General features: G+C 32.8%; 1 protein-coding gene across 2 annotated transcripts in view; it reads left to right on the forward strand.

The window, feature by feature from the left end:
- SerT (Serotonin transporter) overlaps positions 1 to 16077 on the forward strand; it is a 369951-nt gene that overhangs the window by 280781 nt on the left and 73093 nt on the right. For both annotated transcript variants that reach the window (XR_011334757.1, XM_069838824.1), the window contains exon 5: positions 13172 to 13310. Coding sequence is in view for 1 of the 2 variants with exons in the window: in XM_069838824.1 (XP_069694925.1) it covers positions 13172 to 13310 (139 nt within the window). In the remaining variant the exon portion in view is untranslated. The remainder of the gene's footprint in view (positions 1 to 13171; positions 13311 to 16077) is intronic.

Here is a 16077-nt window from a genome sequence, read left to right on the forward strand (position 1 = left end):
ATCTTCTTTCAGTTACACTGGCGTTCAAAGATATCTGGCCTCCAGTTTTCTGATCGTGTAAGCGAAGTTTCTATCCACGGGATCAGTCAGAACCAAGAATAGAAGAAATTGACAAACTTTCAAATAGTTCCGCAAGTTCTCACTAGGTGACACTATTATTGTGACGGGTAAAAAGATATTAGGGAAAATGCTGATGTAGATTCAGTATACATTATTGTCATAATTGACGGTATCAGCGGTTTCCCGCTGTTTACAATCATTAGAGAGGGATGACATTTTGAATTCTATAATTCGAGTATATTTATTTTCTATTGGCGATACCGATTGTTATCTTCGCCATCTATTCATAGAAGTAATAACTAAGGAAGCCACACTTACACGAACAAATTAACTAAAAAAGCCACACTTACACGAACAAATTATCGATCACTATCGATTAGCAGGGTCAGCCCTGATCACATATAAAGCAGATTGACCATTCCCATGTTAAAAACGATAACATGTAGAGAACAAATCCATCACCGGTAGGAGATACTCTCATTCTCTAGAGGAGATTCGAACCCACGACAATAACTTCCACGCAACTTCAGATCTGCGCCTGCTGTTGCGAATTCCGCAACCAGCGCGGCAGCTTTGGTTGTAAATCTGCTGTGAGGAGAATTTGATTACTCGAGGCGCGATGTCCTTCCCTGCTTCTAATCCGTTTCTTGTAATGGACGGAGGGCTGAGGATTATGCATTATTGTTGGCAGCCTTCAGCTATAAACTGAAAGAGAGTTTTCTTCCCACTTGTGCAAACAAATTAAAAGAAAGAAACATAAACAGAGAGTTTAGCGCTGCTGACAGAACATACCCCTGCAAACGGGTTATTATTCTCCTTAAAGCCAGACGATTCTTCTGAACGACAGACATTCAGTGAAACGGGGGACGGACCGTAACGAAATAAAAGATTAAATATTCTTCATTCCTCTCTTTTATTGGGCCTAATCTTCCGTCTTTGGGGTTCTTATGCCGGCTTCGTAACGAATCTCCGCTATTTTAAAACTACGAATTTTTAGTACCGGTATTTTAAATGCTCTCTTCTATCGTGAGATTTTTACATATTCAGTAAAGCTGTAACATTGTGACAAAATAAAGCGAATAATGTGGTTCCTTGGCATATACTTCGGAAGGTGGTGTTCTCTTTCGACCACCTGTGGAAGCGTAAATACACAGTGGAGGGAAGCCATAGTAAGATCACATTGGAGCTACTGCGCCAATAGCTGCTTATCCCTTGTGATTACGTCATAGGGAGGGTTTGTATCAGAGCAACGTATCTGAAAAGTTCCTAGTTTTTGAGTTAAGTGAATCCGTTTGTGAATGAATAATAACATTATAGTCAATATTTATTAATTAACATTTTTCGTAATATTGCCACTAAATTTATGTTAAATAATCACAAATTTTACCAGTAAATTTTTAAAGAATGCCTTGTAGTTATATGTGGAATATTTGATTTATGTACTTTAATAATAATAATAATAATAATAATAATAATAATATATTTATTTATTTAATCTGGCAGAGCTAAGGCCAGTAGGCCTTCTCTTCCGCCCAGCCAGACTCTAATTCTAATAGAATACAATTGCTTACATAGTTATTACATTAATATCTAGACCGTAAAACAACATGAAAGTGAATAATGAAAGTTGGATAGGTAATGTTAGTGTGACAATAATAAACGTTGGTAAGAAATAGTGATAATAATAATAATAATAATAATAGTAATAATAATAATAATAATTATTATTATTATTATTTATTTATTTATTTATTTAACCTGGCAGAGCTAAGGCCAGTAGGCCTTCTCTTCCGCCCAGCCAGACTCTAATTCTAATTGAATACAATTGGTTACATAGTTATTACATTAATATCTAGACCATAAAACAACATGAAAGTAAATAATGAAAGTTGGATAAGTAATGTTAGTGTGACAATAATAAACGTTGGTAAGAAATAGTGATAATAATAATAATAATAATAATAGTAATAATAATAATAATAATTATTATTATTATTATTTATTTATTTATTTATTTAACCTGGCAGAGCTAAGGCCAGTAGGCCTTCTCTTCCGCCCAGCCAGACTCTAATTCTAATTGAATACAATTGGTTACATAGTTATTACATTAATATCTAGACCATAAAACAACATGAAAGTAAATAATGAAAGTTGGATAAGTAATGTTAGTGTGACAATAATAAACGTTGGTAAGAAATAGTGATAATAATAATAATAATAATAATAGTAATAATAATAATAATAATTATTATTATTATTTATTTATTTATTTATTTAACCTGGCAGAGCTAAGGCCAGTAGGCCTTCTCTTCCGCCCAGCCAGACTCTAATTCTAATTGAATACAATTGGTTACATAGTTATTACATTAATATCTAGACCATAAAACAACATGAAAGTAAATAATGAAAGTTGGATAAGTAATGTTAGTGTGACAATAATAAACGTTGGTAAGAAATAGTGATGATAATAATAGTAATAATAATAATAATAATAATAATAGTGATAATAATAATAATAATAATAATAATAATAATAATGAGATAATTTAGATATTTATCTGTGATATATATAACCATTAAACATTGAGAAACCTGAAACAGCTATTATTGTTAACAAGAATTGTTATAGAAATATTTCGTTAGCCTATTCTTAAATTGGTTTGATGTCTGACAGTCCCTGACATTACTCGGTAGGGAATTCCAAAGCCGAGGAACAGCCACAGTGAAAGAAGATGAATATGAGGATGTTCGGTGGGAGGGAATGGATAATATTGAGGAGTGTTGTGATCGTGTGTCTAGGTTATGATGGGTGGATAAATGTTGAAAACGAACGTAAGATAGACAGGAGTGGAGAAATGCAATATGTGAAAGAGAAGGGAAAGACAGTGGACTTTTATTCATTTAAATTGTGAATATCTTTAATTTTTAATTAAAAAAATAAAGACAAAAGAATATATTGGTACATTTTCCTACTACACTAACGATGTCACAAATCCTAATTTTCTGCACGTGTTACATATGCATGAAGACATATGAAATGCAGTTGATATTACATTTGAGAAAGATTTATAAGATTAGATTGTATGATCTTATGTTGTTGTTGTTGTTATTATTATTATTATTATTATTATTATTATTATTATTATTATTATTATTATTATTGAAGAAAGTAGTAAAACTACATGTAATGCTCTCTGAAATAGCTTGTACCACAACAAATTTTTCCTTCAATAAAGTCACTAAATATCTTTATGCTCGACCATGCCGAAATGTAGTAATTATACACCTGGTAGCAGCCCTTTAATGGACCTCATTAAAGTACACCTATTCATTAAAGTTCAGATGTTCCACCAATCAGAAAATACCATTGTAGCAATATGAAAGCGCAAGTATCGATTATTCTCGGATATGCAATCGAAAGACAACAATAAATCAATAAATCACCTATATTTGAAATGAAGTCAGTTCTATTACTATAATAATTAGCGTTAATTGTAAATAATATTCAAATAAATTTAATTTGTCATCTCGTTTTTCAATGTCTAATTCAATTTCAAGATTATATCAAGATTAATGTTTATTTTCCTCTCTAGATTATATCAAGGTCAATGTCGACATTTGTTTCTCGGAAAAAAATCAATACTTTCGCGTCTGCGCACATCTCACAATTTACGAGATATTGCACAAGGTCAGTTCCGCTCCTCAGTCAGATAAGAATAACATGGATACTTATGAATAATTTCAAGTTAGAAATATGGTCGAGCATGAAAAGTCGTATGAAACTTGCCTATAATGGTAATTAAGACGCTCGTATGAAAATTATGAAACTCACTTGCGCTCGTTTCATAAACATACTCCCGTCTTAATTACTACCATTATAGGCTCGTTGTATAATGTACTATACTGAGTTGTAGGAAGTAAAATTTTGAAGAAAAAACGCAGACGATAAACACCAGTGAAATATAGAATTTTCAGCAAGATTTGAACAATGTCTTCAAGATGCAAAGTTTCGTCTCGCTAGCCGTGCAGAAGGACCAGTTGAGTATGAGAGACATGCATAGGCTCTTTAACGAGCTGAGTTGTGACGAGGGGATCTTTAATAATACACATAATTATTATTATTATTATTTTAGAGATCGAGAGCGAATTCACGGTATTGTTGCTATAGAAACAATTTGCTTACGCGGCTGAGAGCGCAAACTGGAGTTGTTGACATAGTAGTCACATCTCATCTAACTCCTGATGACAAACTGTTCCTCCCCCCCCCCCGCGGTCGAGTCTATTTGGGGCACACATTCAAGCATAACGGATGAGCGAAATGGGTAATTTAGTGTCTCGGAGAAGTTCATGGCAAGCACAGAACTTGCTAGATGAGGTTACAGCTCGCTTTGTCTGTGGTTCAGACCTCTAGAATAATTCCTAAACTTCGATATTAAAAGGGTCTTGCATAGCATAATAAACAAAATTATTATATAATAGGCTATATTAAGTGTGCAACAAATGACTTAAACTCCAGACATTTCTCTGAAACAATAAAGCGCACATTTACAAGAAATATGCAGTCAATTTTTGTTGTTGGATTTCTGGATTACATATGTATGTATTTATTAACACTACAATTGGCAGGAAGATGCACTGTCACCTTTACTTTTTAACTTCGCTCTAGAATATGCCATTAGGAAAGTTCAGGATAACAGACAGGGTTTGGAATTGAACGGGTTACATCAGCTTCTTGTCTATGCGGATGACGTGAATATGTTAGGAGAAAATCCACAAACGATTAGGGAAAACGCGGAAATTCTACTTGAAGCAAGTAAAGCGATCGGTTTGGAAGTAAATCCCGAAAAGACAAAGTATATGATTATGTCTCGTGACCAGAATATTGTACGAAATGGAAATATAAAAATTGGAGATTTATCCTTCGAAGAGGTGGAAAAATTCAAATATCTTGGAGCAACAGTAACAAATATAAATGACACTCGGGAGAAAATTAAACGCAGAATAAATATGGGAAATGCGTGTTATTATTCGGTTGAGAAGCTCTTGTCATCCAGTCTGCTGTCCAAAAATCTGAAAGTTAGAATTTATAAAACAGTTATATTACCGGTTCTTCTGTATGGTTGTGAAACTTGGACTCTCACTCTGAGAGAGGAACATAGGTTAAGGGTGTCTGAGAATAAGGTGCTTAGGAAAATATTTGGGGCTAAGCGGGATGAAGTTACAGGAGAATGGAGAAAGTTACACAACGCAGAACTGCACGCATTGTATTCTTCACCTGACATAATTAGGAACATTAAATCCAGACGTTTGAGATGGGCAGGGCATGTAGCACGTATGGGCGAATCCAGAAATGCATATAGAGTGTTAGTTGGGAGACCGGAGGGAAAAAGACCTTTAGGGAGGCCGAGACGTAGATGGGTGGATAATATTAAAATGGATTTGAGGGAGGTGGGATATGATGATAGAGACTGGATTAATCTTGCTCAGGATAGGGACCGATGGCGGGCTTATGTGAGGGCGGCAATGAACCTTCGGGTTCCTTAAAAGCCATTTGTAAGTAAGTACAATTGGGTATACACCCGGTGGCAGTGATATATAATATACAATAATACCATTACAATTATACAATAATTACAGCAATAAAAGAAAAAAATAAAATAAAATAAACCTAAATTTATTTCTAACTATAAATAAATAGATGCAATAAACCTAGGACTATAAATAAAAACTATTCTATAATAACCCCTAACAATAAGCAAAAGTAAACCTAACTTATAAGTACTTCTATTTTACCCAGCTATTACCAATTTAAGTAATTACATATTATCTTAATTAGTTACATGACACAACTTAAATAATTACACTCCAACTACAATTACATTTTCAGTCTAATCTTCTCAACCTTTCCTTAAATGTATTGATTTTGAGAGGACCACCCTGAAAGATTGCCGCAGGTAAGCTGTTCCAGTCTACTACTGTGCGGTTAACAAAGGAACATTTTTCCACGTCCGTTCCTTGTTTTCTACATTTAAACTTCCTAATATGATCTGCCCTTCCTAAGTATGATGGTGTTGCTAATCTAGCATTGATATCGGTCCATGCTTTGTGTCCCATTTGTGCCTTAAACAATGCGGTGAGTCTGGTTTTTCGTCGCCTTGATTTGAGAGATTCCCACACTAAGTCTTTTACTATCTCCTCACCATGTCCCTTCCCCATTTTGACATAATTTGCTGCCGTGCGTTGCATTAGTCATTGGAAATTTAATTCTTGTACGGAAACTTTTTCAATTGATTTCCGAGAATTGTGGGAGTTGAGCCAATACTTTTCAGAGAGATTGCGCAAGACATGGGACTTGTTGTTAGAAGGAAACATCTCACAAGATTTACCTTCTCTGCATTTTGTACAGTTCTCTCGAACATGGCAAGGCCTTTCATTTTGTTTACGAGTAATAAATCTTTTGCTTAAAATTTTCAAATCAGTTTCATTATAAAATTTCTCAGTTGTAAATTTCCAGAACTTTCGTGGATAACTTCATTACACTTTAAGATTTTTCAGTAATTGTACAATGTTTTACAGAGCATGGCACTATTTAGACAACTGTCACCGAAAAATAAAGCTCCAAACATTGTTCAGCATTATTATTATGTTAACACCCACAAATATAAACATATTAAGTCCAGATTATCAGTGCTAACGAAGGATAGAAGTTGCACGTAACTTCTAAAAACGCGGATAATCGAAGGGAGAAGTAATAAGCTGTAATAAGTGTTGATTAACTGGTAGTTCACTATAACTTTATTAACAAAATTATAAACAAATAGACCTGGGCTGTACTGGATTTAGATTGACGTCCTACCTTTCTCTCAGGAGAGGCTTCGCCTGTTCTTCCTGATGTCTTCGTTGTAAAGGCGTGCGTACCTAACTTCTTTCCTGTCAACGTTGTCAGCTACCTAGAGTAGCCAGATATAACGTCCCCTCTGGTGTTAACCTATCTGCCAACCTAATGCAGTTCGGAAACATTGGAAATAGCAAGTTCAGGACACGGTGGGAAACCTCGAAAGTCTAAAGGCCCATTCACAATGAAAATTAAACATAACCGTAACATAAACACAGAAGTTTGCGCCCAGGCTACCAAATGGGATCATTCACAATGATTCACATAAGCATTGACAAACATTACCGTAAGACGTTAACATGAAAGTTTGCAAACTCCAAACGTGATTTGCAAACAGAACACAATCGTGGAGCGCTGAAGTATACGACAGAATATGAGGAAATGGCGTCGTTGTTATGTTTCCATGGTTACCAAGTATGTTTGCTGTTATGTTTATGTTCCCATCGTGAATGATGGTATGACTTCTTGATTTTACTGTAACGTTTATATTCTTAAGTTAACGCTTACGTTATGTTTAATTTTCATTGTGAATGAGCCTTAATTCTGATACATCATAGTGTTCGAAATTAAACAGTTCTACTTGTTAATATTTTTATCTACTTTACACGATACAACGAATTCTGATTAGCACTTGCATCGGAGCAATGCAGGGGATCTTCCAACTGGAGTGCCTTTGTGATTCGCTGCACATTGAGGTCAATCACAACTTCCACTACATTTCATCTGCCACAAATACATTGATTATTCAATTATCGAAAACAGAGAGAAGTTAAGAATTTACATTCAGTAATGCACTACATATCACTGTCGACTACATACAACTTGATGATTTAGAACAGCTGAATCACATTTAATCGTGAAAGTTGTATCTCATAACTTTACCAGAATACCAGAGTAACATCGAAAATATGAAATATTGAAAGAGATATAAATATAGCAAAAAATAAGCCTACTGATCTGATTGCAATATATGATATCTATCTATACTAATAATAAATCTGTAGCCGAAATTTTTCTGCTAATTTTCGCTTTTCCAAAAATAATTGGTCCTAACATATATAATTAACCACCCTGAAACCGAAAATCGCTTGTTTTAAATTTTTGTTTGTATGTATGTATGTATGTATGTATGTATGTATGTATGTATGTATGTATGTATGTATGTATGTATGTATGTATGTAAACATAAACATAACAGCATACATACTTGGTAACCATGTATGTATGTATATATGTATGTATGTATGTATGTATGTATGTATGTATGTATGTATGTATGTATGTATGTATGTATGTATGTATGTATGTATGTATGTATGTATGTATGTCTGTATGTTTGTTACCTTTTCACGCGATAATGACTGAACGGATTTCGATGAAAATTGGAATATAAATTAAGTTCGTTGTAACTTAGATTTTAGGCTATATGGCATTCAAAATACATTATTTAAAAGGGGGGTTGTAAGGGGGCCTGAATTAAATAAATCGAAATATCTAGCTTATTATTCATTTTTATGAAAAATGTTACATAACAAAAGTTTCTTTAAACATAATTTGCGATAAGTTTTATTCCTTGAAAAATTTTGATAGGACTGATATTTAATGAGATAAATGAGTTTTTAAATTAAGATAACTGCCATCTAAGGCCGTGTAATGAATTAAAAAACAAATGACTTCATCTATAAGGGGCCTTGGACAGCAACAATCGAAAGCTATGAAAGATAGCCTACAGAGAATGTTTCTGTGTTTGTATGAAGTAATATCGGAAGCTAAATTAACCGATTTGTATAATTAATTATTAATTCACCATTGGAAAGTGTAGTTTCTCTAGATGGACATAATGCTATAATGTTATTACAGTAACTTCTGATATAATATAATATAATATAATATAATATAATATAATATAATATAATATAATATAATATAATATAATATAATATAATATAATATAATATAATATAATATAATATAATATAATATAATATAATTTAAGTTATTTGAAGGGTTCAGAACCATAGTGGGCCAAGCACCATTTACTGAATACGTAGAAAACAGGGGTTAAAATTAAGTTATTACCATAATTCAATAGAAACATATAACAAGTAAAATAAAATGTACACATTAAATCCAAATGATGTCACTCTTCATTAAACTATGGTTGCATGTAATAAAAATTAAGAAACATGTTAAAGGAATTGTCATTGCACGAAATGAGTGTCTCTGGACCAAAATGATCGCATTTTAATTATTTAGATGCAATTTAAATTAAGTAACATATTAAGCGATTTATCCTTCTATCAAACACGAATGTTCCCTGGATCAAATGTCCTATTTTAATTATGTAATTACTTTATATTTATTTCTAACGGGTGCAGCGGAGCGCACGGGTACGGCTAGTATATAATATATATTTAATGTCATCAAAAAAATCATACAAGTAATGGTGCACCTTCACATTGCTGTATACAGGTACTCACCATAACTATACTTACATTTACATACCGTTGTCAAAGCATATACATGATAGTGACGTCCTACGTACTAATCCTTTAGGTACTCTAATTAACTGTAGCTTAACTATTAGAACTAGAACTTCGTTACTATTGGTATCACAATTACAGCTTTGTCCCTTCATTTGTAACAGCGTAATAACGGACGAATTTTCTAATTTTTTCAGTCAGTATCTGGGGCATCGTATTGACACATATTAGTCTTAACTGTTATTCTTTTTGCAAGTCGATTGTACAATACTACCACCCTAATCTCTATTACAGTACATTCACATATTTGTAATAAGAATATCGCGCACATTTCCACACTTTGGATTCTCTGGACCAGATCACGTCCTTCTCTACTGGGGTTCATTTCAAAGTGTGTCATGACGTCACTGTTGTTGGGTCACCGATTTGAAGCGAGTTTCAGCTTATATGTCAGAGAAGTTGCCTATTGTTTAAGGCGTTCTTCAATCTGAACTTGAGAACGTGTACGGTATAACTTGAACGTCGTAGCAACAGATGGCGGTCTGTACGGTCTGTGTGCTACCATAACCTCTTTCGAACTGTGTTTTGCGCGGCAAGTCGTGCGCAGGGTATTTGTTATCATCGGTTGCGTACGGTAACATTCCACAACACAAATCAAATGCTCCGTGTCCATGTTGACCGTCGAAGTTAATGTCAACAAATACGTAAGTAATCGTCTTAACCCTCTCCCCATATCCCGACAGTACATATTTCCAAACATTTCACATTCCTGCCACTACCGGCGTTACCGTACGTATCGGTACGTACTCTTCATAATGAACGCCGTACTTGCTAGGCAACTTCTCTGCCTCACAGGTTATACACCTCTGCGGAAGTGTAGGAAGATTGAATTCTCTAGGCTCATCGGCTAGCCACATGATGGCATACAGCGAGCCATGACACACTTTGAACTGAACACGCAGTAGTGTTCGCACCGTTCTACCACTCTTTAGATTATTTCATTTGTCCCCATCCCCTAGCAATATAATTATCTAAGTCCACTTTTTAGCCAATTACAATTTATCACACTTTCACCAATACTGTTATTCTCTTCATCACAATTAACACATACAATGAAATTACTTTTTAATCTTCATAAAAAGATCATCTATCTTTCCCGTTTTTTCCTTTGATTGCAATAAGTTCAACATGAATACTGAATTTCTTTCAAGAAGATTGCCTCGCTGCAGACAATATCACGGAGTTATGATTAAATAAGGTAATTTCTTTATATCTTGTGATACGATTCTCACATTGTTTTAATGTTATGCCACCGCTAGTATAATGAAATAAATACTTGGTGATTACAAAGGAATAGGCAACTTCAATAAGTTATACGACTTGAACTGCTAAATGCTGAAGTTTCTTCCAACAACTTAATGTTCGATAAGTACACCTTGCGACATGCGACATTTATCAAGGCAGTGGTTGAATTCCTGCCTAACAAGTAATAACTCATTTTCCTCAAGATTTTCAACATCTGCTCTGATGCGAATTTTCATGTCATCTAGATTGGTAGAAAGAGGAGGAATTAAAACTGGATCTTTTATATACCCCCTTAGAAAAAAGGCACAGGGGTTAGGTCGGGGATTTTTGGTGGCCAAAATATTAGTGATTAGTTTCCAACTGTTGCATGACCAGTCTAGCGTTGTAGAAAAGTTCTATCGAGATGATATCTAACTTCCCAGCAGTGCCTCATCCTGTCTCACAATGAAGTTTTCTCTGTCTTCATGCAACCAGTTAATGACCATGTCGAGATAAGAAGCTCCTGTAACAGTTTTATGTTGAAAAATGAAGGGTCCATTCACCTTTTTGCAGGACAATGCAAAACATATTAACCGCAATACTCCAGTGTTGCTCTAGAATTTTCAGTTTCGTATTCGAACGTTCTGTTTACTTACCTTTCCATTGATGTGGAATATCAACAGAATTTGTTTTGGTTAACTCAAGCACGCAAAATTTCTTTTCATATATTTATATATACAGAGTGTTTAAAAAATACGGGGCATAATTTCAGGTGTGTATTTCCCACATGTAGACAATCAAAATAGTTCATTACAACATGTGTCCGGAAATGCTTTTTTTTCCGATTTATGGCCTTCACAACATTGAAATTCACCGGAACGTTTTTCTTTCCGCAGGTCGTTACAGTCAAAGAAGACATTAAGAGGGCACTCTGACAGTTCATTCCGAGGCGAAGGTTACATTCAGTGTTGTGTAGGTACTTGGATCGAAGGTTTCCTGATCAATGGATAGGTAGAGGTGACCCAGTTGCTTGGCCTCCACGCTCACCTGATCTGAACCCTCTCGATTTCTACTTGTGAGGCCATTTAAAATCATTGGTTTATTCGTCTCCGGTGCCTGATTTGGAATCCCTTTGGAATCGAATTGTGGCATGTTCTGAGGACATACGCAATACTCCTGGAGTTTGGGATCGTGTTCGCAGGTCAATGAGACACCGATGTGAGGTCTGTATTCAAGCAGGAGGTGGACATTTTGAACATCTTCTGTAATGACAACGACCTGCGGAAAGAAAAACGTTCCGGTGAATTTCAATGTTGTGAAGGCCATAACTCGGAAATAAAGCATTTCCGGACACATGTTGTAATGAACTATTTTGATTGTCTACTTGTGGGAAATACATACCTGAAATTATGCCCCGTATTTTTTAAACACCCTGTATATATAGCGATAGAAATGCTATATAGAAAGAATCTACAAATAGAATATCTACATTTTCACTGGCCATGATTTTACAACTTACTGAAGTTGTACAATTCTTTTGTAATCTATGTATTTAAATGAGATGTTACTAGATAAATATTGGACCTAAATTAGAACGTACTTTTAAAATACTGTAATATTATAACCATCGCCTACATTGTTACGTATTCGCCACTATCAAACATTTCATGTATGCTTCGGAAGATGGCATCTTTGTTAAATATCATTTATATAAACATGTAATTCTTTTGTGTGTATTTTTGGAAGGCGAAATTTCTAGCTAACATGTTGTATTTTCGACACTCTTTAAAAATGTTGTAATATTCGTAACATGTACTTTCTTAAAATAAATATTAATATTTTCGTCAGAGTGTCCAAAAATTAGAAAGATCTGTGAACTTTGTGCATTGTTCAGTGATTTTGATTGTTAAGGTTGCATTTTCTTACACAACACGAACCACAGGCGTAACTCAGGCGATAGCGCGTTTGCCTGCACTTCAGGAGCTGCTCTTGGGCGTGGGTTCGAATCCCGCTGGACCTGATTACTTTGTTGGGTTTTTTCCCCCAAGGTTTTTCTGAACTGTAAGACAAATATCAGGTAACCTCATCTCATCAAATAAGATCTCGTTATCACCAATTCCAACGGCACCAAAGAAGCTAGTAGTTGATACAGTGTCCTTAAAAAACCAACTAAAACGCAACACAAAATACTGAAACACCAGCACATCCAAGACTGCGGAATACAGAATGGGTTTGAGTGTGGGAGACACTTGGAATCCGATCTTCTTTCGATGTCATTAACACTGCGCTGAAAAAATGGATATGGGGATGAAGGGGGTTACTGCTTGAGGCATACAGTCACATGAATCCTAGCGTACATAACAGATTAATTTTATCCATTACCGTACCATCAATATGTGGTCTTGCTTGAGCACTACTAACGCAAGTTGTACTTCCTTTTCTGTTTCAGACTAAGGGTTCTGCAACAGGACAAGTCGGACGGTCTGGACAGGATGGGGCCCATCAGGTGGCAACTCGCCCTGTGCGTGCTTGCCGTCTTCATTCTGGTCTATTTCGCACTTTGGAAGGGCGTTCGCAGTGCGGGAAAGGTAAGCAAACTAAGTTTCTATGCAGGATATACAACATGCTAGAATACACATGGGCGGTCCTGTTGTTTCGTGACTAAGGTTCCTGATGAAGTGTCTCGCACCTGTATTACCATCCGTAGAACAATCACCCTCTGTTCCATTTGATGGTTATTCTCTAAGAATTTGTAAAGAAAACTAGTCTGCACCGAGATCGAACATTCGGCCTTCAGTACAGTTCTGACTTCTTTCGTCTGTTCATATTATTACTGTATGTATGTATGTATTTTTGTATGTATGTATGTATTTTTTGTATGTATGTATGTATGTATGTATTTTTGTATGTATGTATGTATTTTTTGTATGTATGTATGTATGTATTTTTGTATGTATGTATGTATTTTTTGTATGTATGTATGTATGTATTTTTGTATGTATGTATGTATGTATGTATGTATGTATTTTTGTATGTATGTATGTATTTTTTGTATGTATGTATGTATTTTTGTATGTATGTATGTATGTATGTATTTTTGTATGTATGTATGTATTTTTTGTATGTATGTATGTATTTTTGTATGTATGTATGTATGTATGTATGTATTTTTGTATGTATGTATGTATTTTTTGTATGTATGTATGTATGTATTTTTGTATGTATGTATGTATGTATGTATGTATGTATGTATGTATGTGTGTATGTATGTATGTATGTATTTTTGTATGTATGTATTTTTTGTATGTATGTATGTATGTATTTTTGTATGTATGTATGTATGTATGTATTTTTGTATGTATGTATGTATGTATTTTTTGTATGTATGTATGTATTTTTGTATGTATGTATGTATGTATGTATGTATGTATGTATTTTTGTATGTATGTATGTATTTTTGTATGTATGTATGTATTTTTGTATGTATGTATGTATGTATTTTTGTATGTATGTATGTATGTATTTTTGTATGTATGTATGTATGTATTTTTGTATGTATGTATGTATTTTTGTATGTATGTATGTATGTATTTTTGTATGCATGTATGTATTTTTGTTTGTATGTATGTATGTATGTATTTTTGTATGTATGTATGTATTTTTGTATGTATGTATGTATGTATTTTTGTATGTATGTATGTATTTTTGTATGTATGTATGTATTTTTGTATGTATGTATGTATTTTTGTATGTATGTATGTATGTATGTATGTATGTATGTATGTATTTATTCACACTGCAATGGGTATATACCCGGTGGCAGTGGTAACTAATTACACTCAATAATGACAGTTAATAATAAACATAACTAATAAAACAATAGTTAATAATAATAATAATAATAATAAAATAATAATAATAATAATAAAATAATAATAATAAAATAATAATAATAATAATAATAAAAATAATAATAATAAAATAATAATAATAATAATATAATAATAATAATAATAATAATAATAATAATAATAATGAGCATCCTAAATTAAATGAAGCATGGTCACTTAAAATAACATTTAAAGTAAATCTAATTTGTATCTTAACCCTAAGCTCGAACTAAGACCCACGAGTCTGACAGGTTCATACCTGCACAAGTACCTTTCGGCACTACATTTATTTCGCTGTTGTCAGTAAGTTCATTATTTTTTATTATTATTAGTATTAGTTTTATTAATTTTATTATTGTTGTTCTCGTCGTCATCATCATCATCACCACCATCATCAGTCCCGATATGACTTAATAATATTTTAACTTGTCGGTAAAAATTCGGCAGAAAGATTGTAATTTAATAACAGCTTATCATCGTCTTATGTTTATTCTGAGTTATCGCAAGCGATGACTTGTCGTCATGGTGACCACGCGAACAGGTAGATATACATTTGTGTATGACTGCTTACAAAATGTAAAAGTGAAAGAGTCACTAATTTTGATATAAATAATTTTCTTACATTTTTTACTAGTAATGGCATTAATAATAATAATAATAATAATAATAATAATAATAATAATAATAATAATAATAATAATAAATAGTAGTAGTAATAACAACAGTAATAATAACAACAACAATAATAATAATAATAATAATAATAATAATAATAATAATAATAATAATAATAATAATTTCTCATTTACTAATTTTATTTATTTACTAATATTTGATTGTGCTGTACAACAACCAGAGGCCAATCACAATTCAACACAAAATGACAATACAATATGACAAAATTAACAATGACAAAAAAATTAAATAAAAGTACATAAAAATAATTATTACAAATAAAGACAATAAGAAGACGTAATAAAATGGATACTGCAAAACATATAATCCAGAATAACTCAATAAAAACAATAGTAACATTCATAATATATGAATATAATAAATGAATTAATACAAATGATATCAATGATTATAAATAATTTAATAAAAATAATTCTAAAGAAGACATAAATTAATTAATAACAAAATTAAAAACAACTCAATAAAATAAACCCTCCACATTAAATGGATCCAAATTCAATCCATGCAAATTGGCATATTTTATACATCTGGAGACCGGAGAGAGAGGTTTTCAGTTTCTAATGTAAATTTTTTTTTAAATCGTAATCCTTTGTTATTGTTTAAGAAGAATTCATAGTCAATATACCCTTAATGACCTTACAAAAAATAAATAATAGACTATAACAATTAAAATAATAAATAAATAAGTAAATAAATAAATAAAATAATTAAATAAATAAATAAATGAAATAATTAAATAAATTAAATAAATAAATAAATAAATATTTGT

This window comes from Periplaneta americana, chromosome 11 (genome assembly GCF_040183065.1).
Source record: "Periplaneta americana isolate PAMFEO1 chromosome 11, P.americana_PAMFEO1_priV1, whole genome shotgun sequence".
In the NCBI taxonomy this organism is placed as follows: Eukaryota; Metazoa; Arthropoda; class Insecta; order Blattodea; family Blattidae; genus Periplaneta; species Periplaneta americana.